At 43.7% G+C, this 25,150-nt stretch overlaps 1 protein-coding gene across 7 annotated transcripts in view; it reads left to right on the top strand.

Annotated features, from left to right (window-relative positions):
* The window catches only part of psd2 (pleckstrin and Sec7 domain containing 2), a 301,948-nt gene that overhangs the window by 173,027 nt on the left and 103,771 nt on the right, over nt 1–25,150 (top strand). For all 7 annotated transcript variants that reach the window (XM_085995221.1, XM_085995220.1, XM_085995215.1 and 4 more), the window contains 2 exons: nt 6,099–6,211; nt 12,882–12,940. In XM_085995221.1, the coding sequence (XP_085851347.1) occupies nt 6,099–6,211; nt 12,882–12,940 (172 nt within the window). The remainder of the gene's footprint in view (nt 1–6,098; nt 6,212–12,881; nt 12,941–25,150) is intronic.

Raw genomic sequence — 25,150 nt, 5'->3', positions numbered from 1 at the left:
AGGGGAGATCACTGAAGGGCTTTGGCGATGGTTCAAAATGGCCTTCTAGATTTGAGACGGGTTGGTAGTAGATTGTTCAAGTTGGCCTGGATCGGCATGTCTTTGCTGCTGTAGCGGTTGTATTCTCTGGAGACTGCATATTCGTGGTGTAAGTGTGGTGGTGCGATGTTTGCAACACTGGCTGCCACAGTGTTGGTGTTGATAAAAGCGTACCGGTGATAATTCTCATAGTAGAATTCAGCTGGACATCAACGGATTTGACATGCAGACTTGATGGCCATGCCGGAGAGCAGTACTCCGCTGTAGAATATACTAGGGTGAGTGCTGCCATACGGAGGGTTTGAACGTCTGCTCCCCATGTGGATCGACGAGTTTCTGGATCAAGTTGACCCTACTCTTTAGTTTCTTCCCAAGGTTCTGGAGATGTTGTTAATGTTACGGGCCAGAACTTCGGGTCCCCACGGGTGAGTACGCGCTGGGTACTCACGCATAGGCCCAACGAAAGTGCCGGTTTCATGCATGCACTGCGCATGCGCAGGAAACCGGAACTTCCGTTCCCTTAAAGGAAGGGGTTCACAGGTCGAACGCATGCGCCAGAGAGGCAACGCGTACACCTGGAACTTCTGTTTTTTTTGCAGGTTTCTCCGGGAGGGTAAGTCTCCAGCAGCTACGCTTTTAAAAAGCAGTCGCAAGGCCTGCTTTTAACAAGGTAAGTGGTGAATTAAGTAAAATTAAAACATTTTTTCCACAGGTTTATTATTTTTAAATACTTTAAAGAAAGATAAGTTTATTTTTAGTACTGTTAGAAACTGTAATTAATTTTTTAAATTTAAATTATTGTTTAAAATAGTTATTTAATTTATAGTTATTTTAAAAATGTGATTTAAAAAAAATGTATTTGAAGTTTTAGTTATGTTTTGGGGCTGAATTGTATTCATAGATTGGACAGGTCTTCCTGTCCAATCTATGAATACAGATTCCCTGCTACCATTGGCTCTCCATGGCCCACGTGATCCCAGGGGACGCTTCGAACTAACTGCGCCCCTGGGATACGCAAGCACTGCGCGCCAGCAGTTGGAGCAGGCCCAGGATCGGAATCCCATGCGGGCCCACAGCACAATGGCCGGCGTGCTAGGTAAGTGCAAGTCGGAGGCTTGCACCCGCGGGAAGCCTCCGACCTGAATTTCTGGGCCGTTGTCTATATGACAGGGTGTGATCAAACGTTACTCCTAAATAGGAGTAGTTTTTGGCATGGTTTATCTATGCGCCGCAAAAGGAGACTTTCAGAGCATGGTTTGCTTGATGGATGTTGAGGTGGAATGTCGAGGTGACGTTTTTTTTCCGAGTTTGACCAAAGCCGCCATCGGCGGAAGTAGGCCTTCATCCTCTGTAAATCACTGGTTAGGGTCTCTTCGGTGATGGACAGATTCATGTTTTGCATGGCCAAGGCAATGGTCATCAGCGTTTACGAACTTGTGGGACTCTGTTTCGGGCAGTTCACTGGTGTAACTGTTGAATAACCGGGGCGCCAGGACAGAACCCCGTGGGAGTCCGTTGTTCAGTGTCCTATATCTGCTCTTCTGGGTGCCAGAGTACACATGGAAGTGCCTGTTGCTAAGCATGGAGTTGAGAAGATGGATTGTTGTTCTGCAGGGTAAAATGGTGGAGAGCTTAAAAAGCAGTCCATGCTTCCATAGTACTCCCAAAGTTAATGTGTGTTCTGGATAAGCCCACACTACCTATGAATGGAAACACACCTTGTGCATAAATAATCTAGGATAGAGTACCCTAGGCAAACATGCATTTATTGCCTAGAAATTTCTTTGGTGCCTCTTGCGCTCCACCACTGTAGCTTTGCCAGAAGTGTGGCAGAAACTCTTATGTTTCCTCAGCAATGCATTGAAATGTCAGCCTGGGATTAAGTGGCCAAGTCCCAGTGGAATTTGAATCCACAACATTCTAACTTAGAAGTGCGGATGCTTCCAACTGAGCCAAGCTGATACAATAGACAAGCATTTCTTGGAAAAAGAGTTGCCATGCAATCTCTGGTTAGTCTTTTTCAGAGTTGCACAGATTTTCTTACCTACAGGATCATATCTTGCCTCTCTGTTGTGGCCAGGTCAAAACCATTACTGGTAAATCAATATTGTGTGATCTTTATTATATCCATAAAATCCTTTGATACAGTCTCACCTTTGAGGAGTCAATCTGCAAGACCAAGACATTTGAAAATGAAAAGCAAGCTCCATAACACATACTCAGACATGCCGATGGCCACCAATGCTGTCTATGCAGGGTTATTCTGATTTGATTATTTTGTTACTGAGCAACCCAATGATGCACATTAATTGTTTCTACTACTTGGGTGGGCTCGGTGATTATTTTCCCCAATGCGTACGACTGTTGGTACCCAACGCTATTGACATGGCTTCTTTCAGATATACTTCATGCAGAGTTAAAAAAATAGAAGCCAGTATCACCAGGTGCAGTCGCAGAAGCCATTTTGAGGAGGTACCTTTCTTAAAAGAAGCTGTTTTCTAAACTAAGTAATGCAGTACAGCAAAGAATCCCATTTTTGTCACAGTTCTCATTCATTATTTTTTCTAGCAATTCTCCTACACTAATGTGAGTCTACCGGCTTATTAGTTTCCTTTTTTTTAAGCAGTGGTGTAACATTCACTCCTCTTCAGTTGTTTGGTACCAATCCTGTTTCCAAAGAATTTTGAAAAAATATAATTAGTGCCTCTGCAATTTCATCACTAACCTCCCTCAGTATTCTGAAGTCTAGACCATCCAGGCCTGATAACTTATCAATTTTAAGTTCCATTAACCCTTTAATAGTTTCCTTTTTAATAATATTTATATATCAATTAGTAGTTCCTCTACATCCCATTCTTGTACTCCTGAAATCCTTCCTTCACCTTCTCTGTAAATAGAGGCAAATACTTATTAATCCATGGAACTCTGGCCTTTGTTGCACCACCTTTTAATCCTGGTGAGAATGTTCCTATTATATATCATAACCATCTCATATTTAGATATTTCACAGTGCTGTATTTTATTGGCCAAATTTTCTGTTCAGTTTATCTAGGCTAGGTCCCCATTCATCCCTCTTTTCCAGTATACCATTTTGTTTTTCTTTATTTTGAATATTAATCTATTTATGTTACGATGCTGATCCCTAAATGTTCTTCTCCCTCAGGTCACTTACTTGTTCCTGTTCATTTCCCAGAACCACGCCTGACATTAAAAAGTGATCCTGGGTGCATTCTAGGAACCTTTTCCAGGCCATTTTTACCCCATAGCTAAAATTATTGGCCTACAAATTTAATCACACCACACCCATTTTACAGGCATAAAACGAGCGCCTAAGGATTCAATATTGCAGGCAACATGCACGTGCTCATTCTGCGCCAGAATTGCACCACCTGCCACATTTGATCAGGCTCCTCCATAGGCGCCCAGGGCATGCACCGGAATAATTTAAAAACCTCTAACGTATTTAAATAGGGATCCTACCCTTGTTGTGGGACCCTTTCGTGAAATTGATCTGTCCTCATGCCTGACTCACCACGTGATAAACTTGCTCAGCAACTTGTGGTGCTCATAGAATCATAGAAGTTTACGACACAGAAGGAGACCATTCAGCCCATCGTGTCTGTGCTGGCCGAAAAAAAAGCCATCCAGCCTAATCCCACTTTCCAGCTCTTAGTGTGTGCTAAGAGTCATAAAGGCCCCCTCAACAGTGCTATTTAAAGGCCTCATGCACTAGATACGGGCTAGTTGCTAATTTGTCCTCTTAGGCTGCTGGTTAATTCTGGGTGTTTTTTCGCTTATATTTTTCCTTCCGCAACTGATTTCTGACTTCTGCTAACAACTTTTTGCTGGTGTTGGACTGCTTTTTTCTGCCTGAACAACAGTTTCACTCATGGATGGTCTGGTAGTTCTACCTTTGGGATTGAAGGACGAGGGGAAACAGCCAAGAAGACAGGAGAGAACAAGAGCAGCTGGGAGAAGAGGTAGGAGGAGGACATTGTGCAGGAAACCATACCTGCAGCAGGTCTGCAGGGAGCACATCTCCTACCCAAGAGTGACTACCCTTGGCATCAAGGCAGCATTTTGCCAAGTGTGGCACCAAGGAGCCTACAAAAACTGAAGTCAATGGGGATCAGGGGGAAACTCTCCAGTGGTTGGAGTCATACCTAGCACAAAGGATGATGGTGTATGGTTGTGGTTGTTGGATGCAAATCATCTCAGCCCCAGGACATCGCTGCAGGAGTTCCTCAAGGCAGTGTCGTAGGCCCAACTATCTTCAGCTGCTTCATCAATTACCTTCACTCCACCATAAAGTCAGAAGTGGGGTTCTCGCTGATGATTACACAGTGTTCAGCTCCATTGACAATTCCTTAGAATATGAAGCAGTCAATGTCCGCATAGAGCAAGAAAAAGTCTAATCACCTCCCCTGACTTCAACGACGACACCATTGCTGAATTCCCCCACCATCAACATTCTAAAGATCACCATTGACCAGAAGCTTAACTGGACTAGCCATATTGATCCCATAGCTATGAGCAGTTCAGAGGCTGGGTATCCTATGGCGAATGGTTCACCTCCTCACTATCTATGCCCCCCCACAACCTACAAGGCACAAGTCAGGAGTGTAATGGAATATCTGATGCTCACTTGGATGAGTGCAGCTACAACAACACTCAAGAAGAACACCACCACCCAGGACAATAAACATCCACCACCAGTGTACTGTGACTGCAGTGAGTACTATCTACAAGATGCACTGCAGCAACTTGCCAAGGTTTCTTCTGCAATACCTCTCAAATCTGTGACATCCACTACCCAGAAGGACAAGGCCAGCAGGTGCATGGGAACACCATCACCTCCCAGGCCGCTCCAGGTCACACACCATCCTGACTTAGACATATTTTGCTGTTACTTCATCGTCCCTACGTCAAAACCCTTGAACTCCCTACCTAACAGCATTGTGGCAGCATCTTCACCACATGGACTACAGCAGTTCAAGCTCGCTACCACCTTCTGAAGGTCAACTAGGAATGGGCAAGAAGTGCCAGCCTTGCCACACATCCAAAGAATGACTAAGACAAATGGATAAAAACAGCAGGATCATGGGAACATCATATCCAAGTTATACATCATCTTGACTTGGAAATATGCAGCCATTCCTTCTTCATCACTGGATAAAAATCCTGGAATCTGCTACTCAACTTCATTGGCACGAACACTGCCGTGGTTCAAGGACAAGACCCACCAACTCCTTGTCAGGGCAAATAAGGCTAGACAATAAAAATACCACTTTGCCAACCTCGCCCATAGCGTAAGAACAAACAAACAACATGTATTTATCATGTGTCCTGCGCAGGTAGGCATAAATATTGCAGTTCACGTATTTTGCAAAAGACACCATTGTACATATCCTTTTACATATTCCTTTATCTTTAAATATAATTTATACTTCAAGTTTCTTTCACTTTTTTACAAATAATACAAAACAACAGCTATTTTTTGGGTACATGGGAAAAACAATCCACCAATGGGTAGTCAGGGTTTAAATGAAGGGAAATAACACATTTATTTCCTGCTCTCCCTTTCATTCACAGCGATCTTTGAACCTAAGGCAGTTTCAATATGCAAATTGAGTACGAGGAGTGGTGGGAAAAGTCCCAGCACTCATTCACTCCAATTTCATTTGCATTTATTTCTTAAAATTGGAAATGTAAAATAGCATCAAATCATAGATTTACATTTCCAATTTTAAGCAAAATAGCATCTTGATGTGGTGGTCGCAATAACCAGCTTGTTTTGTTTTAGCACTCCTCTTTGGATTACTGCACAATTTACTTTGTATCAGCACAATGTAGGGAAATTTCAGCAACTGCCGCAATCCATTGGTATGCAAATAGTGTGCACCCATGAGAAAACCAGGGTTGTAGCATTGAAATTGTCCTTACAATAATCTATTTAGAAGCAAACATGTATTTCCAGAGACCTCCTGAATAAACACAAGAAGTATCTGCTGTTTTTTTATGAATTGCTAAACAGTTCCTCCATTCCCTTTTTCCACTAGGAGATTTTTGAAAGCTTTCCCACTGATGGGTGAAACGCAGGAGCGAGAGAGAGTTCTGATCCATTTTTCTAAGAAATACTGCCAATGCAATCCTGACTGTATCAATTCCGAAGGTATAGAATTATGTCACAAGTGTAAATCACTTACTCCATCCTTGTGTTAATTCAATTAAAAGGTTCCAATATACATAAATGATTGATTATTGTACATTAATTATTGGTATAGATTTCAGAAAAGTGAAAAATGTATTTAAAGGTAATTTGATTGCTTATATTGTTTACAATTATATCTTTGTGGCAGATTCTGTGACACAAATCTTTTTAGCGTCTCTTAAGCTGTGTTTTACACAATGAAAGCAGCCCAAAATGTTGCAATTAATAATCACTAATACTTTATATAAAGTCACCACTCCACCTATATGATATTTATATGTGTAAGTATGTGAATGGAAAAGAATGTTTTGTGCTGTGTGTGCACAGAGCTGGGTGAATCTGCGAAACAGAGTGGCAATGGGAATTTGGCGAGCGTGGGAATTTGGTGCAGAGGGGGAAGGCGGAACTAAGCACTTTAAACCAAGGGGCAACAGTAAATAAGTAAATAAATGCAGCGGAGGAAATAGACAAAGTGATGCCATAATCAGTACACCAAGAGGAGCATCAGAACCCGAGAAAATTAAGATAAGTATATAGGTAAATATCTAGGTTGCAAGTGTAAGTCAAAAGATAACCAGCTAAGTGATTCAATTGTAACTGTATTTAAAGACGATAATAATTGATAAATAGCTAAGTAATTAATCACAGTAACTAATTACTAATTTATTTAACATCAAGTTAAATCCACCTATTTAATAAATCTAGACTTCAAGTGACCAATTAGTTTAAGAAATAAATTACAGGTAATATATATATAAAATAAATACATTTATAAAGACATGGCACTCCAGGCAGTGTGCCAGGATTGTAGCACGTGGGAGTTTATGGACAACAGGACTATCCCAGACTGCCACATCTGCAAGATATGTCTCTGCCTCGAGACACTCCGGCTCAGAGTTGTTGAGCTGGAGTCCGAGCAAGAGACAATCTGACACATAAGGGAGGAGGAGGAGGAATTACTGGATAATTTACTCCAGAGTACAGTCACACACCAGAGGGAATCACAGGTGCAGGAAGGGGAGAGTGTGACTGTCAGTCAGCCAAGTAAGGGGAACGTAGGAGAGGTAGTAAATGAGGTCCAACAGACACTACTCCTGTCCAACAGGTCCAAAATACTTGATACCTGTGAGGATAAGGAGAAAAACTGTGGGAAAGATGGCCAGAATGCCGACTAAGGCACCATGGAGCAGGAGGCTGTCCAAGGGGAGGAGATGCAGAGTAGCAAAGTTGTAGTTGTAGGAGATTCTGTAATTAGGGGCATAGATAGTATTATTTGCAGTCAGGATCCAGAGTCCCGAAGGTTGTGTTGCCTGCCAGGGTAATGGGCATCTTGAAACGGCTGGAGAAGAATCTGGAAAGGGAGGGGGATGATCATAGAAACATAGAAGATAGGAGCCGGAGTAGGCCATTTGGCCCCTCAAGCCTGCTCCGCCATTCAATGCGATCATGTCTGATCATCCAAATTCAGTACCCTGTCCCTGCTTTCTCCCCATATCCCTTGATCCCCTTAGCCTTAAGAAATATATCTAACTCCTTCTTGAATATATTTAATGAATTGGCTTCAACTGTCTTCTGTGGTAGAGAATTCCACAGGTTCACTACTCACTGGGTGAAGAAATTCCTCCTCATCTCAGTCCTAAATGGCTTACCCCTTATCCTTAGACTGTGACCCCTAGTTCTGGACTCCCCCGCCATCAGGAACAGCCTTCCTGCATCTAGTCTGTCTAGTCCTGTTAGAATTTTATAAGTTTCAATGAAATCCCCTCTCATTCTTCCAAACTCTAGTGAATATGAGCCTAATCGACCCAATCTCTCTTCATACGTCATTCCTGCCATCCCAGGTATCAGTCTGGTGAATCTTGGCTGCACTCCCTCCATGGCAAGAACATCCCTCCTCAGATAAGGTGACCAAAACTACACATAATACTCAAGGTGTGGTCTCACCAAGGCCCTGTACAACTGCAGCAAGACAGCCTTGCTCCTGTACTCGAATCCTCTCGCTATGAAGGCCAGCATACCATTTGCCTTCTTAACCGCCTGCTGCACCTGCATGCTTACCTTCAGCAACTGGTGCACAAGGACACCCAGGTCTCGTTGCACTTCCCCTTCTCCCAGTCTATTGCTGTTCAGATAATAATCTGCCTTCCTTTTTTTGCCACCAAAGTGGATAACCTCGCATTTATCCACATTATACTGCATCTGCCATGCATCTGCCCAATCGCCTAACCTGTCCAAATCGTACTGGAGTTTCTCTGCATCCTCCTCACAGCACACACGCCCACCCAGCTTTGTGTCGTCTGCAAACTTGGAGATATTACATCTAGTTCCTTCATCTAGATCATTAATATATATTGTGAATAACTGGGGTCCTAGCACCGATCCCTGCGGTACCTCACTAGTCACTGCCTTCCACTCGGAAAAAGACCCGTTTATTCCAACTCTTTGCTTCCTGTCTGCCAACCATTTTTCTATCCAAGTCAGTACCTTACCCCCAATCCCATGTGCTTAACTTTGCACGCTAGTCTCTTATGCGGGACCTTATCGAAAGCCTTCTGAAAGTCCAAATACACCACATCCATTGGTTCTCCCTTATCTATTCTACCAGTTACATCCTCAAAAAATTCCAGTAGATTAGTCAAGCATGATTTACCTTTTGTAAATCCATGTTGACTTTGTCCAATCCTGTCAATGTTTTTCAAGTGCTCTGCTATTACATCTTTTATAATGGACTCTAGCATTTTCCCCACTACCAATGTCAGGCTTACCGGTCTATAGTTCCCCGTTTTTTCTCTACCACCTTTTTTAAATAGTGTGGTTACATTAACTACCCTCCAATCCATGGGAACTGTTCCAGAGTCTATAGAATTTTGAAAGATGACCAGCAATGCATCTACTATTTCTAGGGCCACTTCCTTAAGTACCCTAGGATGTAGATTATCAGGCCCTGGGGATTTATCGGCCTTCAATCGCGTCAATTTCCCTAACACCATTTGCCTACAAATACTGACTTCATTCAGTTCCTCCCTCTCATTAGATCCTATGTTCCCCGACATCTCTGGGAGTTTATTTGTGTCCTCCTTTGTGAAGACAGAACCAAAGTATGTATTTAATTGGTCTGCCATGTCTTTGTTCCCCATTATGAATTCCAGTTGTCGGAATCAACGACTTAGGAAAGATTAGGGAAGAGGTCCTGCTAAGGGAGTATCAGGGGTTAGAAGCTAAATTGAAAAGCAGGACCTCATGGGTAATAATATTGGCTAAAGGAGTTGTGTGGGAAGGAGGGGTTCCATTTCATGAGCCAGGAAGGAGCTGTACCGTTGGGACAGGCTACACCTGAACCGGGCTGTGACTAAGGTCCGAGCGGAAATTATAGCTAGGGCTGCAAATAAGATTTTAAACTAATAACGTGGGGACAGGAATTGCTAGAAATTACAGAAACCTAACAATAAAAGAATCAGGAAAAGAGTGTAAAGGGCAAACTAAAGGAAGGATAAAAGTAAAACGACTACTAAAAACAAAGAGAGAGGAATAATAAATAAAAACAATTTAAACTGTACGTACTATCCAAAACAAACTGAATGATCTGGGGGCAATAATTTGTAGAGAGGATCCGGATATAGTAGGGATGACTGAAACATGGCTACATAGAGAACAGGATTGGCAGCTAAATATGGCAGGATATAACACATTTAGGAAGGAAGGAGGGGGGATGGAGTAGTTGTACTCGTTATAGATAACATAATAGTAGTAGAAAAAAGGATGCAACGATCAGTAAGATAGATACAGAATCCATATGGATTGAGTTAAAAGATAAGAAAGGATCCATCAACCTAATGGGATATACTATAGACCACCAAATAGTGGAAGCGAATTGGAGGAAGAAATATGTAGGCAAATCTACGAGGTGAGTAGCAGGCATAGAATAATAATCATGGGAGATTTCAACTACCCTGAAATAAACTGGCAAGAAGAAGTAGTGAAAGGAGAAAAGGGAATTGAGTTTTTACAGTGTACACAGGACTCCCTTCTCACTCAGTATGTAAGAAGTCCAACAAGAAAAGAATCACTGCTGGATCTTGTAATGGGTAATGAACCAGAACAGATAGGAGAAGTAAGAGTAGGAGAGTTTCTTAGTAGTCGTGATCACAACACAATAAGGTTCAAGATGAGGAGTAAGGTTCAAGATTAAGATTGAGTGTAACATAAGTAGGAAACAGGCTAAGGTAATAGATTGGAAAAGGGCAAATTATGAGGAAATGAGGGTGGAACTATAGAAGGTAAACTGGGAGAAAATCTTGAAAAACAAAGAGACAGAAAAACAATGGGAAATCTTTAAAAGGGTAATCAATAGAGTTCGAGAAATGTATTCCACTAAAAGCCACAAACAAGCAAACTAATTATCGTGCACTGTGGATAAATAAAGAACTAGAGGGAAAATTGAATCTAAAGAAAAAGACGTGTAAAATGTACTTCGATACTAAAAGAGAGTTAGGACAAATTAGACACTTCCACTGGAGGATGAGCTTAAAAAGAATATTAATACAGTTGGTATAGAAAGGGAGAAAATAATTGACAAACTAGCAAAACTAAAAGTATAAAACCCCAGATCTGGATGGTATGCAACCAATAAGGCTCTTCCTTGTTACCCACTGGTGCTGGGCATAAGCTCAGAGATACTACTGGTCAGCATCATAACGGACCAAATGGTACCAAGCACAATTTGGAAGATCTGTGCAAATGTGGTGTTCAAGCTGACCATCAAGGTATCTATTGAAACAGAGGGAGCTACCACTCCAGCAGCCATCAGTGTCCTTATTGTGTCCTAACACCCTGTTGCCGCAGAAATCTGCTCGACTGTCACTCTCTCCAGGATATTCTGTAGGTCGTGTGAAAACTCCTGAAGTACAGGAATCCCTCCCCAACCACAGGGGATATGTCCCTGAAAACCCCCGTGGTTAGTAAAACCGCGGTTGGCAAATTCACTATAAACACAATAAAAAAGAATATAAAAAGCATATAAATAGCATAAAAATCATGTTTTTCACCTTGTTCCTAAATTAAAAACTGCGGATACGCGAATTTCACTGCCGCGGTTGATGAAAATTGTCGCAGAGTGGAAACCGTGTATATGTGAAATCCACGTATGGCAAACCCGCGGTTGGGGCGGGATTCCTGTATGTTGCAAATGCAGGTAGCAAAGTCCTCTCACTTGTCCATCATCTCAACCACTTGCATGGAAACCATCTCCACTGCCTCTACACGAGATCAATATTCCCTAAGCATTGCTCTTTTGCTGACTGGGCCACTGAGATCACAAACTCTAAGCTCCTTGGCTGAGGGCAGTCGTCTCTCAACCTGCCATGGAGCAACATCACTCTCCATCTCTTCCACTCGCAGATCCTCATTTTCACTACTGCTCAGTGCTTCAGTCAGGAAAACTCTTCTGATTCACTAAATCCTTCTTTCTAGGTGGATGTCTTTAGGTTGGTACTGGAGTACGTGAGATGCCATAATAGAGTGAGAGTTTTGTCCAACAGTAGATGTGTAAAGTTTGATGGGCAACATAGGCCTGGATTTTCCAGGGCCTATGGACACGTGGTTGTAAGTGCCCCACAAGTTCCTGGATTTTCCAGGGCCTATGGGTACGTGGTCGTAAGTGCCCCACAAGTTCCGGGTTTTCGTATGCGATGCGCATGCGTGCAAACCTGGAACTTGCGTCCTGTCAAGTTTCGCTTGGACAGATCCACCGCATCTGCTACAAAATCACTAATTACATTTTTTATTTTAAATGCTTAATTAAAGGGTCTTTTAATTAATTTTGAACATGTGATCATTTATTTTTATCTAAGTGGTGTGAAACTTTATTTATTTATTTGGGGATTTCTATTATGCTTATGGGGATTCTGTACGTAAATGGAATCCCCAGAAGCATCGTAGGAATCCCCCTTTTTGATTGGTTGGCCTCTCCCAGGGGCGATTGTGAACCCTGTGGGCCTTTCGCAGGCGTATGCCTGTAAGCCCAGGACCAGAAGAGTCCGAAGCTCCGGAGACACCAGGTAAGTTCGTATTATTTTTTCAGATCAGAGGCGAGCCTCCAACCGCAATTTCCAGAATATCTTCTGTATCTATTCCCACATCTTGCAGATGATACACACTGTTGACCCTGGCTGCCACCTCTTGCCTTCAGGTGCCAAATAGGGCAAACTTCCTCACACCCCACCATATGCAGCAACCCTTCCAGTTTACCAGCCATGCAATAATTGCTCCATGCCCACAGACTCTTTTTCCTGCCTTGGCAAAGGCTGACAATGTATTGAAAAAGAATTGTCAGGTTTTATGTGTCCGCTTACTTTTAAGTGGTCATAGCCCTTTAAATCTGAGCTGTAGTCCATGAATTCCAGCCCTCTTTCAGTAAGCTCCTGCATGCAGTTGAAGCTTGGCAGGAGCTTGCATAAATTATTTAAATTGTTCCACCTTGGAATACAGCACAAGGTTGTATATTACCAAAATCTGCGAGCAGGTTCCACACTGATCTGATCTCAATTCTGTGCCAGGACTGGAAAGATTACATTATAGTGTTTTATTGCAATGTGTACAATTGATAGTGATAATGATCAATTTTCTTTTTCAGATGGGGTCCATACACTAACCTGTGCACTAATGCTTTTGAACACAGACCTTCATGGGCATGTAAGGGCATTTAGTTATTTTATGGATGTGATACTCACCCTTTGGTAAGAATTATGTAATAAGAGTGAAAATTCTGAAGATAACTAGATTTTAATTTCACAAAAGGGAAATAAACCAAACAGCATATAATTTAAATAAAAAGACCACGTTAACCGTTTGACGAAGTCTAATTTCGTGCATTAATTTTTTTTTTTCAAATTCATGCATAACTACGTGTTCTATTTATTTTTCTTCAAAGCCCATTTTTGATTGTTGTTAAATATAACATTAGAATGAGAATTAACATATTTATAAGTTCCAACACTAAATGAAATTGTATTTCTTTGATAGCTTCAAGTTTTAATAGCTTTGACTTATTTTTGAGTTAAACCCTTTTCTAGATGATGGTGCTCTTCAGTAACTGGATTTTCATGCAAACAGTAGCAAGACATAATTAGCACTTACTGGCTATTCATATAGGAACTATTGGCTAGAAATTCGTTATAGCCAAAGAATGGGCGATGTTTAAACTAAAAATGGTTAAGTAGCGCCATTTGAAAATTGTCTAGACTGCACGAAAAATTCGTCCTCACTCCTCATTAAAATGATTGTAGCCATGATTCTCATCTTAAAAACCCAAGCTCATTGGTGTTACACTGAAAAGGTGGACCAATATCGAGTGTAGTCTAAACGCAAGTAATGATTGCCACCGGCTTTTTTTTCACTTAAAGAGGAGCTTCACTGATGCTGCGGTACCTCATTATCAGCATTGTTGGGTGTGAAGCTGCCTCACCAACCATAAGAAGGAGGACAAGGAGAAGGAGCACATATTTACAAATCGCCGCCCCAGGGAGAGAGCCTAGAGGTTTTCCGAGGAAGCTTTGGAGGCATTGGTTTCAGCGGTGGAGAGGCAGGTGGTCCTGTACCCCCCAACTGGCAGAAGGCTCTCGCCACAAGTCTGCCACATGTTAAGGGCAGCACTGTGGTCCCCAGGACCCACACACTTCCTCTTCCACCTCGCTCTCCTCCTCCTCGTCCCCTTCCTCCTCATCCTCCTCTACCTTGTCATCCTCCTGAGGTAATCTGGCAACCCCGCAGCCCCCATGACTGTGAGGAAGTGTTGTGAGCAGAAGCATTTAACAAATAATGAGTGACTTCTGCACTTGAATCAACACTCCCCATCACCAAAAAAACTTGAAATAACTAAAGAAAGCTATTTCAGTTGCAAGAAGTACCACTGAAACTGCAGAACTATATTAGCTGCAGCTGATTGGGGATGGGGCCTTTAAATATCACTGCTGTGGCCTGCTTCCTGCTGGTAGGTGCCAGCTCTCCCTGCCGTTGTTCTGCACTGTCGTTAAGGTTAGTGGCTGTAACAAAGTTGAGAGATCGGGCGTCCAGTGAGCGTTGCACACTCACTGACATCATGATCTCCATGATGGCAAGGTCCCTGGCGATCGTGTTCAGCGGCAGCACTACTGACGTGCGACACTGGAACCGGCATCAGCTGTCGTTCCAGCTGTCAACGGCATTTTAGCACCATCTTGTGGTACTAACATGTGGCACAAACCATACGAATTTCTCCCCTATATATTTTCAAATGGAACAAGTTCTTGTGTGAATAAAATCTCAGAATTAGAGTCCATGAGGGAGAAACTGCGCTGTGTAGCGCCCATTCTTTAGGAGCTACGCGGCCTAGTGCTCGAAAATGGGGTCCAAGATGTGTGTGCACACTTACGGTGGGAAGTGCACTGGATGCCATCTTCATAAAGGGGTTTGCGTGCGCGCATCTAATGACTGCCAGCAGCATGCAGAGCAGGCAGATTATGACATCAATCAGTGTGCTATGCTGATTGACATCAGCGGTGCCATTTTTGAACTCCTACACCCTGCCTTAACCTCGCACAACTGAACACGTGTTAACTGAAATGAAGAAATCCCTCAATGCAGCGCTATTGAAAGGGATCATGAACTACTTACAGGTTAGTTGCTGGATTCTTTTTTCTATTGCTGCCGGTATAAATGTACGTGTTTTTGGAGCTTTCCTATACTGGGCTAAAGTTTGAATAGTCTACAGGGAGTGCTCTGGCTGGTGCTGAAGTACTTTTTTTGTTGATTTGAAAGCTTGGGCTGAAAGAAGTTGCTTCCAGACATGGGGGCTTCCTCTGGGAATTGAGCATGACTGGGAGAATGACGAGAGGTCACACAGAGCAGGACAAGCTGCTACAAGAGGTGGGAGGAGGGGGGGGAAGGAGAAGTGCTCTCAGCAGAAGGCCATATCCGCCTAGGGTCTTTAGGGAGTAATTCTCTTACCTCAACTAGAGCGAGGACCAATGCTTTAGATGTCTTCGCTTCGCAAAAGAGAATGTGACTGAAATCTGCCAAGTGCTGCAGCCACAATTACAACCTCAAGGCCTGTGTTTGTCAAGCTGACTGTGGCTCTTAACTTTTATGTGGCTGACTCCTTCCAGGCTGCTGCTGGAGATATAAGCAACATCTCGCCGTTTGCAGTACACTGCTGCATAAGGGAGGTCACTGAGGCCTTCTATACACGGAGAGACAGCTTCATCTCATTCCATCTTGCCAGAGACAAGCAGGCAGAGCGAGCACAGGTTTTTCACGGTTTGCAGGCTTCCCCATGGTCCAGGGTGCCATTAACTGCACGCAGATTGTCTTTCATGCACCTCATGTGAACCCGACCATTTGCATGAACCAAAAAGGATTCCACTACCTCAATGTGTAGCTGGTGTGCGACCACAGGCAGCTCATCATATAAGTTATCCGCTCATGACATGGCTCATGACTCCAGTCTGGAAACCATGCACACGTGCACAGCAATCCTACAATGAGAGCCATGCTGCCACAAGGAACAGTATAGAACACACCATCGGCATCCTCAAGTAATGCTTCCGCTGCCAGGACAGCTCTGGAGGAGCCCTCAGCTGAGTCGGCATCAAGATTTGTGGTAGTATGCTGCACAACCTGGCCATTATGAGGGAACAGCCCTTACCACCACCTACCAGGTGGGAAACATAGAAACATAGAAGATGGGAGCAGGAGTAGGCCATTCGGCCCCTCGAGCCTGCTCCGCCATTCAATGAGATCATGGCTGATCATCCAAATTCAGTACCCTGTTCCTGCCTTCTCCCCATATCCCTTGATCCCTTTAGCCTTAAGAAATATATCTGTTATGTTCATTAATAACTAATCGTTTTTATTAAGAACAGCTAGCTTTTGCTAGACACTTTATTGAACACATGTGGACTAGGTACAGTATCTGTAGAGGCATCCATCTTGACTGCTGCCTTGTGGGTAGCCTGGTGCATCGTGGGTAGCCCACTCTTATATACATACAGCACCACCTAGTGTACCATTCCAGAATGACAGGTTACTGATCATTACATCCCCCTTTCTTTGAGGTTAAACAAAATCAGTATCAATCAATATCAATCAATCATAACAACATAAACATCTTCAACAGTCCATACATTTTCAATGTAGTTTTCTTTGTACTCAAAGATTAAGTCTATCAGGCTTTTTTACTTCATGTGTGGATCTTCTCAGCACAGGTAAGTCTGATGTGTTTTCATGAGAGCCTGTATGTGTATTTGTGTTAGATTGTTCTGGTGGTGAGTGACAAGATTCAGTTGCGGCATTGTCATTGATTTGCTCTTCGATAGTCTCTTGTGTTTTTAGGAGTGAACGGCGGTTCCTCCTGAGAATCTGTCCTTCCTCAGTTCTAACAGTGTATGACCTTGGTCCTACTTCCTCAAGAACTGTAGCTTTCCTGTTCCATGCATCTGGATCTTCAATCCTGACAACATCATCCCTTGTCAATGGTGTCAGAGTTTTGGATGACTTGTCATAGTATGTCTTATGTTCATTAATAAATAGACATTCTTATTATGAACACAGCTAGCTTTTGCTAGACACTTTATTGAGCCCATGTGGACTAGGTACAGTATCTGTAGAGGCTTCCATCTTGACTGCTGCCTTGTGGGTAGCCTAGTGCCTCATGGGTAATGTAGTCTTAATATACATACAGCTGGGTAGTGTAGTCTTATATACAGCTCTACACAGCTCTACGGCTCCACCTAGTGTCCACTATAGAATTACATGTTATTGATCATTACATCCCCCTTTCTTTGAGGTTTAACAAATCAATATCAATCAACTTTCAAGAAAACAATAATGATAATATCAGTAACACTTTTGTTAGTGCTCTATAAACAAACATTTTCAAAACAGTCAACACATTTTCAAAGCTTTACATTGTACTCAAAGATTAAGTCTATCAGGCTTTTTTACTTCACGTGTGGATCTTCTCAACACGGGTAAGTCTGATGTGTCTTCATGAGATTGTTCTGGCGGTGAATGACAAGATGCAGTTGCGGCATTGTCATCGATCTGCTCTTGTATAGATCGAGGTCTCCTTGCGATCTTTGCTTGGAGAGGGTTTCAGTGTTTCCTTCACTCTTCATGCCATAACTCTCAATGTAGTCAATGCACTCTCGAAAAACTGCTGGCAGCTGGATCCCATCATACAGCATAGTCCTCTCAGCAGCCTCGGCTAATGGAACACCAAAGATTGGCCTGAGGGAAGAAGGAGTATCCACCGGAACTGCTTCCTGCTCTGGTGCAGGCTTCTTCTTTTTCTTTTTCTCTTTCCACTGCTTAACAACATCTGCTGTGGTTATATCTTTGGACTTTTTCTCCTTGTGTTTTTCCTCTTTGTGCTTTTCTTCCTTTGGCTTCTCTTTGACCTTAAAGTCTTTTTTTTTCTTCTTGGAGAAACTAGGCTTTTTGAAGACATGGATATCCTTTGGCCTTTTCATCCTTGATGGGCTCTCTGCTTCATCACCTGAGTCATCTGGTCTGCTTATGGCACAGTTTATACGGTAGACTCTCTTGACCAGTTCTAAGTCTTCACAAGCTTTGTCACCTAGTATCGAATCAAGTCTTTCAGCCACAACAGAAAACATGAGATGATGCACTTTGTCTTTGACTGTCACTTTAAGTCTGCATACACCTAAGCTATCTATTTTCTGTCCATTATAGTCCTTCAGTAGTACTGACTTTTTCTGTATTTTGGGTTTTTCTTTCATATTGTTAATGTCACTCATACTGATTAAGTTTGCTTTTGTCCCAGTGTCTAGTTTCAAGGTAACTAATGCTCCATTTACCTGCAGTGGGATCCTCCATTTGTCCTCTTTTACTGCATTAACTTTATGTTCAGCATTGTCCATTTCTGAGGGCTGCACATTTTCTGTATCCTTTTTGATATTGTCACATGACACCATTCCTACAAAAAATGTCTCACTTAAATCAGTGTCCTCAATTACATTAACTCGTTGCCCTTTCTTAGTTTTTACTTTTGAAAAGCATTGTTTGGCAAAGTGATTCTTTCCATTACACTTTGTGCACATTTTTCCAAACGCTGGGCATTGTTTTAACTGGTGTTTGTAACCACAGCGTTTACAATTAAAAATTTCATCCTCTGATTGTTTTTCATTTCTGTTCTGCCCACGTTTCTTCCCCTTGTAGGACACAGCACCGACAGCAGCATTATCACTCATTACAATCGCATCATTATTGATTTCACTGAAAGTCTTCGCGTGCTTTCGAGCTAGCTCGGCATATTTTCACTGCATTTTCCAAATTTAGTTCGGTTTCTCTCAACAGACGTTCCCTGACTTTTTTATCATGAATACCAAACACAATCTGGTCACGAATCATGGATGATTTCAGCTCAGAGAAATTACATGTCTGTGCTTTCAGTTTCAGATCAGTTATAAAACTATCAAAAGTCTCATTTTGTTGCTGTGTCCGAGAACGGAAGATGTATCTTTCATACGTCTCATTCTTTTTGGGAGAGCAATGTGCATCAAATTTTTTTAGCACATCTTCTAATTTTCCTCTATTCTCTGGATTAAATACAAATGTATTAAATACCTCTATCGCCTGTGGGCCTGCAACCATAAGCAGCAACGCTATTTTTCTTGCGTCTGGCTTCGTACTGAATCTGATGGCAGCAATGTAGAGTTTGAATTGTTTAAAAATCCGCCAATTGTACTCGACATTTCCCTCGAGATTCAAACGCTCTGGTGGCTTCAAATTCTCCATGTCGCTTTTCACAATTTTTTTAGCAGATATTTACAACTCTTGGTATCCTGGTACCATCTTATGTTCATTAATAAATAGACATTCTTATTATGAACACAGCTAGCTTTTGCTAGACACTTTATTGAGCCCATGTGGACTAGGTACAGTATCTGTAGAGGCTTCCATCTTGACTGCTGCCTTGTGGGTAGCCTAGTGCCTCATGGGTAATGTAGTCTTAATATACATACAGCTGGGTAGTGTAGTCTTATATACAGCTCTACACAGCTCTACGGCTCCACCTAGTGTCCACTATAGAATTACATGTTATTGATCATTACAGTATGATTTCTGTTTCAGCTTTAACAGTTGAAGTCTCTGTCTCAGTTCCTTACTCTGCTTTTCTTTTGCACAGCAGGGTAGCGTGGTACGCAACTTGCGACCCATTAGGAGTTCAGCAGGTGAAGAACCAGAGTCTAAAGATGAGGCTCGGTAGCTCAGCAGGGCGAGATAAGGATTAGACTTGCTTTCTGTCGCTTTCTTCAGTAGCTGCTTGAGAACTTGAACTCCTTTCTCTGCCTTACCATTCGACTGAGCATACAAAGGACTGGATGTAATGTGTTGAAAGTCATAATGTGCTGCAAACTGTTGCCACTCCTTACAGTTGAAGCACGGACCATTGTCGCTAACGGCAATCCTGGGAATTCCATGTCTGGCGAAGATGGATTTCACATGCATTATGACACTGCTTGCTGTGGTGCTTGAGAGCAACGCCATCTCAGGATAGTTAGAATAGTAGTCAATCACTATTAGATAGTCTTTACCATTTAAATGAAAAAGGTCCATACCAACCTTTTGCCATGGTGCTGTTGGTACGTCAGCTACTATCATTGGTTCCTTTGCTTGTTTGTTTTGGTGTTTCTGACATGTCTCACATTTGCCTATCATGTTCTCAATGTCCTTATTTATGCCAGGCCAATAAACAGTCGGCTGAAAATTCAGTAGCCTTAGCGCCTCATTTGAGGCGCTAGAGGGCCTTGCGCCGGAGTTATGGCCAGTAGTGAAATTCCCTGGGGCCCTAAATCGGCGTTGCTCCGGTAGCGCTGCGCCGGCTCCGATGACGTCATTGGTGTGCGCAGCATCCCGGTTGCCGTGGTAACCCGCCCGAACTCCGAAATTGAGTTGCGGCCGCCTTGCCCGTGGCAGCCGCAACCAGCGTTTTGTCAGAGGTGCCTTACTGCAGTTAGCGCCGGCGCATTAAAGGCCCCCTCGGTGGCCGGCCGCTTTCCTGCCGGCCGCCTGCCCGCAGCTCCCTCCCCGGACTTCTCCCCCCCCCACCCGGAACAGATGCAAGCCCGGCACTTGTCCGAGATGCCGGGCTCATTTTTAAGCAGATTTGCGCGGGCCGCGGCCGGGTGCAGGCAGCTCCTCCTTAACGGAAGGAGGAGGCCTGCACTTCCCCAGCCTGCCGCACCGCATCGGGTGCCGCAGCGCCGGAATTGCGGTGCGAAACGGCAGTTAGCGCCCTTTTCCAGGCGCTAAGACCCTTCAGTAGCGCCGGCAGCCGTTTGGGCGCGGCGCCACTGAATTTTTGGCGCGCGCAGGGGACTTAGCGCCGGCACTAATTTCCGGCGCTAAAGCCCTGGCTAAGCCAAAACCCAATTTCTAGGCCAGTGTCTCTTGCTCTCCTTTTGCATTTTTCAATTCCGAGGTGTCCCTCATGAATCTTTTTGAGCATGTCTTGACGTAGAGCATGTGGAATGACTATTCTGTTCTGTTTTAGTCATAGTCCACTTGCAACACTCAATTCTGACCTTACGTGAAAATATTTTGGACAGGAACCTTTTGGCCAACCATGATGAATGTTCTCTATTACTGTTTGTAATACTGTGGCCTAGAAATTGAGTTTGCGCTGCGCCAGGGCTTTAGCGCCAGAAGTTAGCGCCGGCGCTAAGTCCCTTTGCGCGTGCCAAAAATTCAGTAGCGCCGCCCCCAAACGGCGGCCGGCGCTACTGAAGGGTTTTAGCGCCTGAAAACTGGCGCAACGCGCCGCATTGCGGTGCTATTCCGGCGCTGCGGCGCCCGCTGCGGTGCGGCAGGCTTGGGAAGTGCAGGCCTCCTCCTTCCGTTAAGGAGGAGCTGCCTGCACCCGGCCGCGGCCCGCGCAAATCTCTTAAAAAATGAGCCCGGCACCTCGGACAAGTGCCGGGCTTGCATCTGTTCCGGGGGCGGGGGGGAGAAGTCCGGGGAGGGAGCTGCGGGCAGGCGGCCGGCGGGAAAGCGGCCAGCCGCCGCGCCTCCTTAAAGCGCCGGCGCAGACTCCGGCAACACTCGTTTGCCGGAGTCTTAGTTGCGGCTGCCACTGGCGAGGCGGCCGCAACTGAATTTCGGCTTGGGGCCGGGTTACCACGGCAACCGGGACGCTGCGCACACCGATGACGTCATCGGTGCCGGCGCAGCGCTACCGGTCTACCGCCGCGGAAGGGCCCCAGGCAATTTAGGAACCGGCGCCAATTGCAGCGCTAGGCCCTCTAGCGCCGCAAAATCGGTGCTAAGGGCACTGAATTTCTAGGCCTGTATCTTTTACTGTTTCTCCTGCTATTTGCTTTGATTTTGTGTCTGACACGGGCAGCGCAGCAGTGACCATACTCACATGAACATCCACGTCTTCTTCAGTAGAGCTCACATGACTCATTGTGGGTGCTCGGGATAGTGCATCTGCTAACACTATGTATTTGCCTGGTGTGTAGATCAGTTCAAAGTCATATCTTTGCAGCTTCATCATGAGTTGTTGAATCCTTGGAGACATCTCATTCAGGTTCTTTTTTATGATGGCAACCAGTGGGCTGTGGTCTGTCGCAACTGTGAAGGTGGGAGGTCCATATATGTAGCCATGAAACTTTTCTAGTCCAACTACCAAGCCTAGACATTCCTTTTCAATCTGGGCGTATCGACACTCAGTATCAGTCATAGACCTGGAGGCATAGGCATAAGGCTTCCAATCTTCACCCTCTGCTTGTAGCAAGACTGCACCTAGGCCATCTTTTGATGCATCCGTTGACACTTTGATTCTTTTTGTTGGGTCAAAGAAGGTGAGTACAGGTGTGGTTGTCAGCACTGTTTTGAGGTTTATCCACTCTTGTTCATGTCTTTCTGTCCATGCGAACTCATTTGTTTTACGTAGCAGGTCTCGCAGACAGGCTGTCTTGGCTGACAAGTTAGGAATGAACTTTCCAATGAAGTTTATCATCCCCATGATATGTAGCACTCCTTTTTTGTCAGTGGGTCGGGGCATTTTGAGTATGGCGTTTACTTTTTCCATATCTGGCTCTATTCCTTTACCAGATAGATTATCTCCTAAGAAAGTGACTTCCTGGACGCCAAACTGACACTTGGCTTTGTTGAGCTTCAGTCCATTCCGGCGTATGCTCTGTAGCACTTTAGTCAGTCTCTCATTGTGTTCTTTCAGTGTGGAGCCCCAGATGATGATGTCATCAACATAGACCCGAACTCCTTCCAGACCTTCAATTATGTGTTCCATCGCTCTATGAAAGATTTCAGATGCAGATATTATCCCGAAAGGCATTCTGAGGAAACAATACCTGCCAAATGGTGTGTTGAAGGTACAGTATTTGGTGCTCTCTTCATCCAGTTTTAGTTGCCAAAATCCTTGTGAGGCATCGAGCTTTGTAAAGTATCTGGCACCTGACATTTCACTGGTGATTTCTTCTCGCTTGGGAATCTGGTAGTGTTCACGTTTTATGTTTGCATTTAAGTCCTTTGGATCCATGCATATTCTTAGATCATTGTTCTTTTTCTTTACACATACCATGGAGTTAACCCAGTCTGTTGGCTCTTCAACTTTCCTGATGACTCCTAGTGTGGTCATTCTGTCCAGTTCATTCTTGAGCCGGTCATGCAGGGGTGCTGGAACTCTTTGTGGAGCATGTGCCACTGGCTGAGCATCCTCCTTTAGCTGGATCTTGTAAGTGAATGGTAGAACTCCAAATCCTTTGAACACATCCTGGAAATTATTCACTACAGAATCCACCGAGTCATCTGGTCTGCTTATGGCACAGTTTATACGGTAGACTCTCTTGACCAGTTCTAAGTCCTCACAAGCTTTGTCACCCAGTAGTGAATCAAGTCCTTCAGCCACAACAGAAAACATGAGATGATGCACTTTGTCTTTGACTGTCACTTTAAGTCTGCATACATCTAAGCTATCTATTTTCTGTCCATTATAGTCCTTCAGTAGTACTGACTTTTTCTGTATTTTGGGCTTTTCTTTCATATTGTTAATGTCACTCATACTGATTAAGTTTGCTTTTGCCTCAGTGTCTAGTTTCAATGTAACTAATGCTCCATTTACCTGCAGTGGGATCATCCATTTGTCCTCTTTTGCTGCATTAACTTTATGTTCAGCATTGTTAATTCCTGAGGGCTGCACATTTTCTGTATCCTTTTCTATATTGTCACATGACACCATTCCTACGAAAAATGTCTCACTTAAATCAGTGTCCTCAATCACATTAACTCGGACTTGTTGCCCTTTCTTTGTTTTTACTTTTGAAAAGCATTGTTTGGCAAAGTGATTCTTTCCATGACATTTTGTGCATATTTTTCCAAACGCTGGGCATTGTTTTAACTGGTGTTTGTAACCACAGCGTTTACAATTAAAAATTCCTTCCTCCGATTGCTTTTAATTTCTGTTCTGCCCATGTTGCTTCCCCTTGTACAACACAGCACCGACAGCAGCACTTACTACAATCGCATCATTACTGATTTCACTGAAAGTCTGCGCGTGCTGTCGAGCTAGCTCACTGGCTTGGCATATTTTCACAGCATTTTCCAATGTCAGTTCGGTTTCCCTCAACAGACGTTCCCTGACATTTTTATCATGAATACCAAACACAATTTGGCCATGAATCATGGATGCTTTCAGCTCAGAGAAATTACATGTCTGTGCTTTCAGTTTCAGATCAGTCACAAAGCTATCAAAAGTCTCATTTTGCTGCTGTGTCCTCGAACAGAACACGTATCTTTCATAGGTTTCATTCTTTTTGGGAGAACAATGTGTATCAAATTTCTTTAGCACATCGTCTAAATTTTCTCTGTTCTCCTCTGGATTAAATACAAATGTATTAAATACCTCTATCGCCTGTGGGCCTGCAACCGTGAGCAGCAATGCTATTTTCCTTGCGTCTGGCTTCGTACCGTACCCGATGGCAGCAATGTAGAGTTCGAATTGTTGTTTAAAAGTCTGCCAATTGTAGTCGACATTTCCTGTGAGTTTCAAACTCGCTGGTGGCTTCAAATTCTCCATGTCGCGTTGCCCAATATTCAGCAGATCTTACCAATCCTGGTACCATGTTATGTTCATTAATAACTAGTCGTTTTTATTAAGAACAGCTAGCTTTTGCTAGACACTTTATTGAGCACATGTGGACTAGGTACAGTATCTGTAGAGGCATCCATCTTGACTGCTGCCTTGTGGGTAGCCTGGTGCATCGTGGGTAGCCCACTCTTATATACATACAGCACCACCTAGTGTACCATTCCAGAATGACAGGTTACTGATCATTACAATATCCAACTCCTTCTTGAATATATTTAATGAACTGGCCTCTACTGCCTTCTGTGGTAGAGAATTCCACAGGTTCACCACTCTCTGGGTGAAGAAATTCCTCCTCATCTCAGTCCTAAATGGCTTACCCCTTATCCTTAGACTATGACCCCTGGTTCTGGACTCCCCGGCCATCGGAAACATCCTTCCTGCATCTAGTCTGTCCAGTCCTGACAGAATTTTATAGGTTTCGATGAGATCCCCTCTCAATCTTCTAAACTCCAGTGAGTATAAACCCAATCAACACAATCTCTCCTCATACGTCATTCCTGCCATCCCAGGTATCAGCCTGGTGAATCTTCGCTGCACTCCTTCCATGGCAAGAACGTCCTTCCTCAGATAAGGCGACCAAAACTGCACACAATACTCAAGGTGCTGTCTCACCAAGGCCCTGTACAACTGCAGCAAGACATCCTTGTTCCTGTACTCGAACCCTCTTGCTACGAAGGCCAACATACCATTTGCCTTCTTAACCGCCTGCTGCACCTGCATGCTTACCTTCAGCA

Source organism: Somniosus microcephalus, chromosome 8 (assembly GCF_052327205.1).
Source record: "Somniosus microcephalus isolate GS21.2 chromosome 8, FLI_Smic_1.0, whole genome shotgun sequence".
NCBI classification, from domain to species: Eukaryota; Metazoa; Chordata; class Chondrichthyes; order Squaliformes; family Somniosidae; genus Somniosus; species Somniosus microcephalus.
This window is presented reverse-complemented; position numbering and strand designations above follow the sequence as displayed.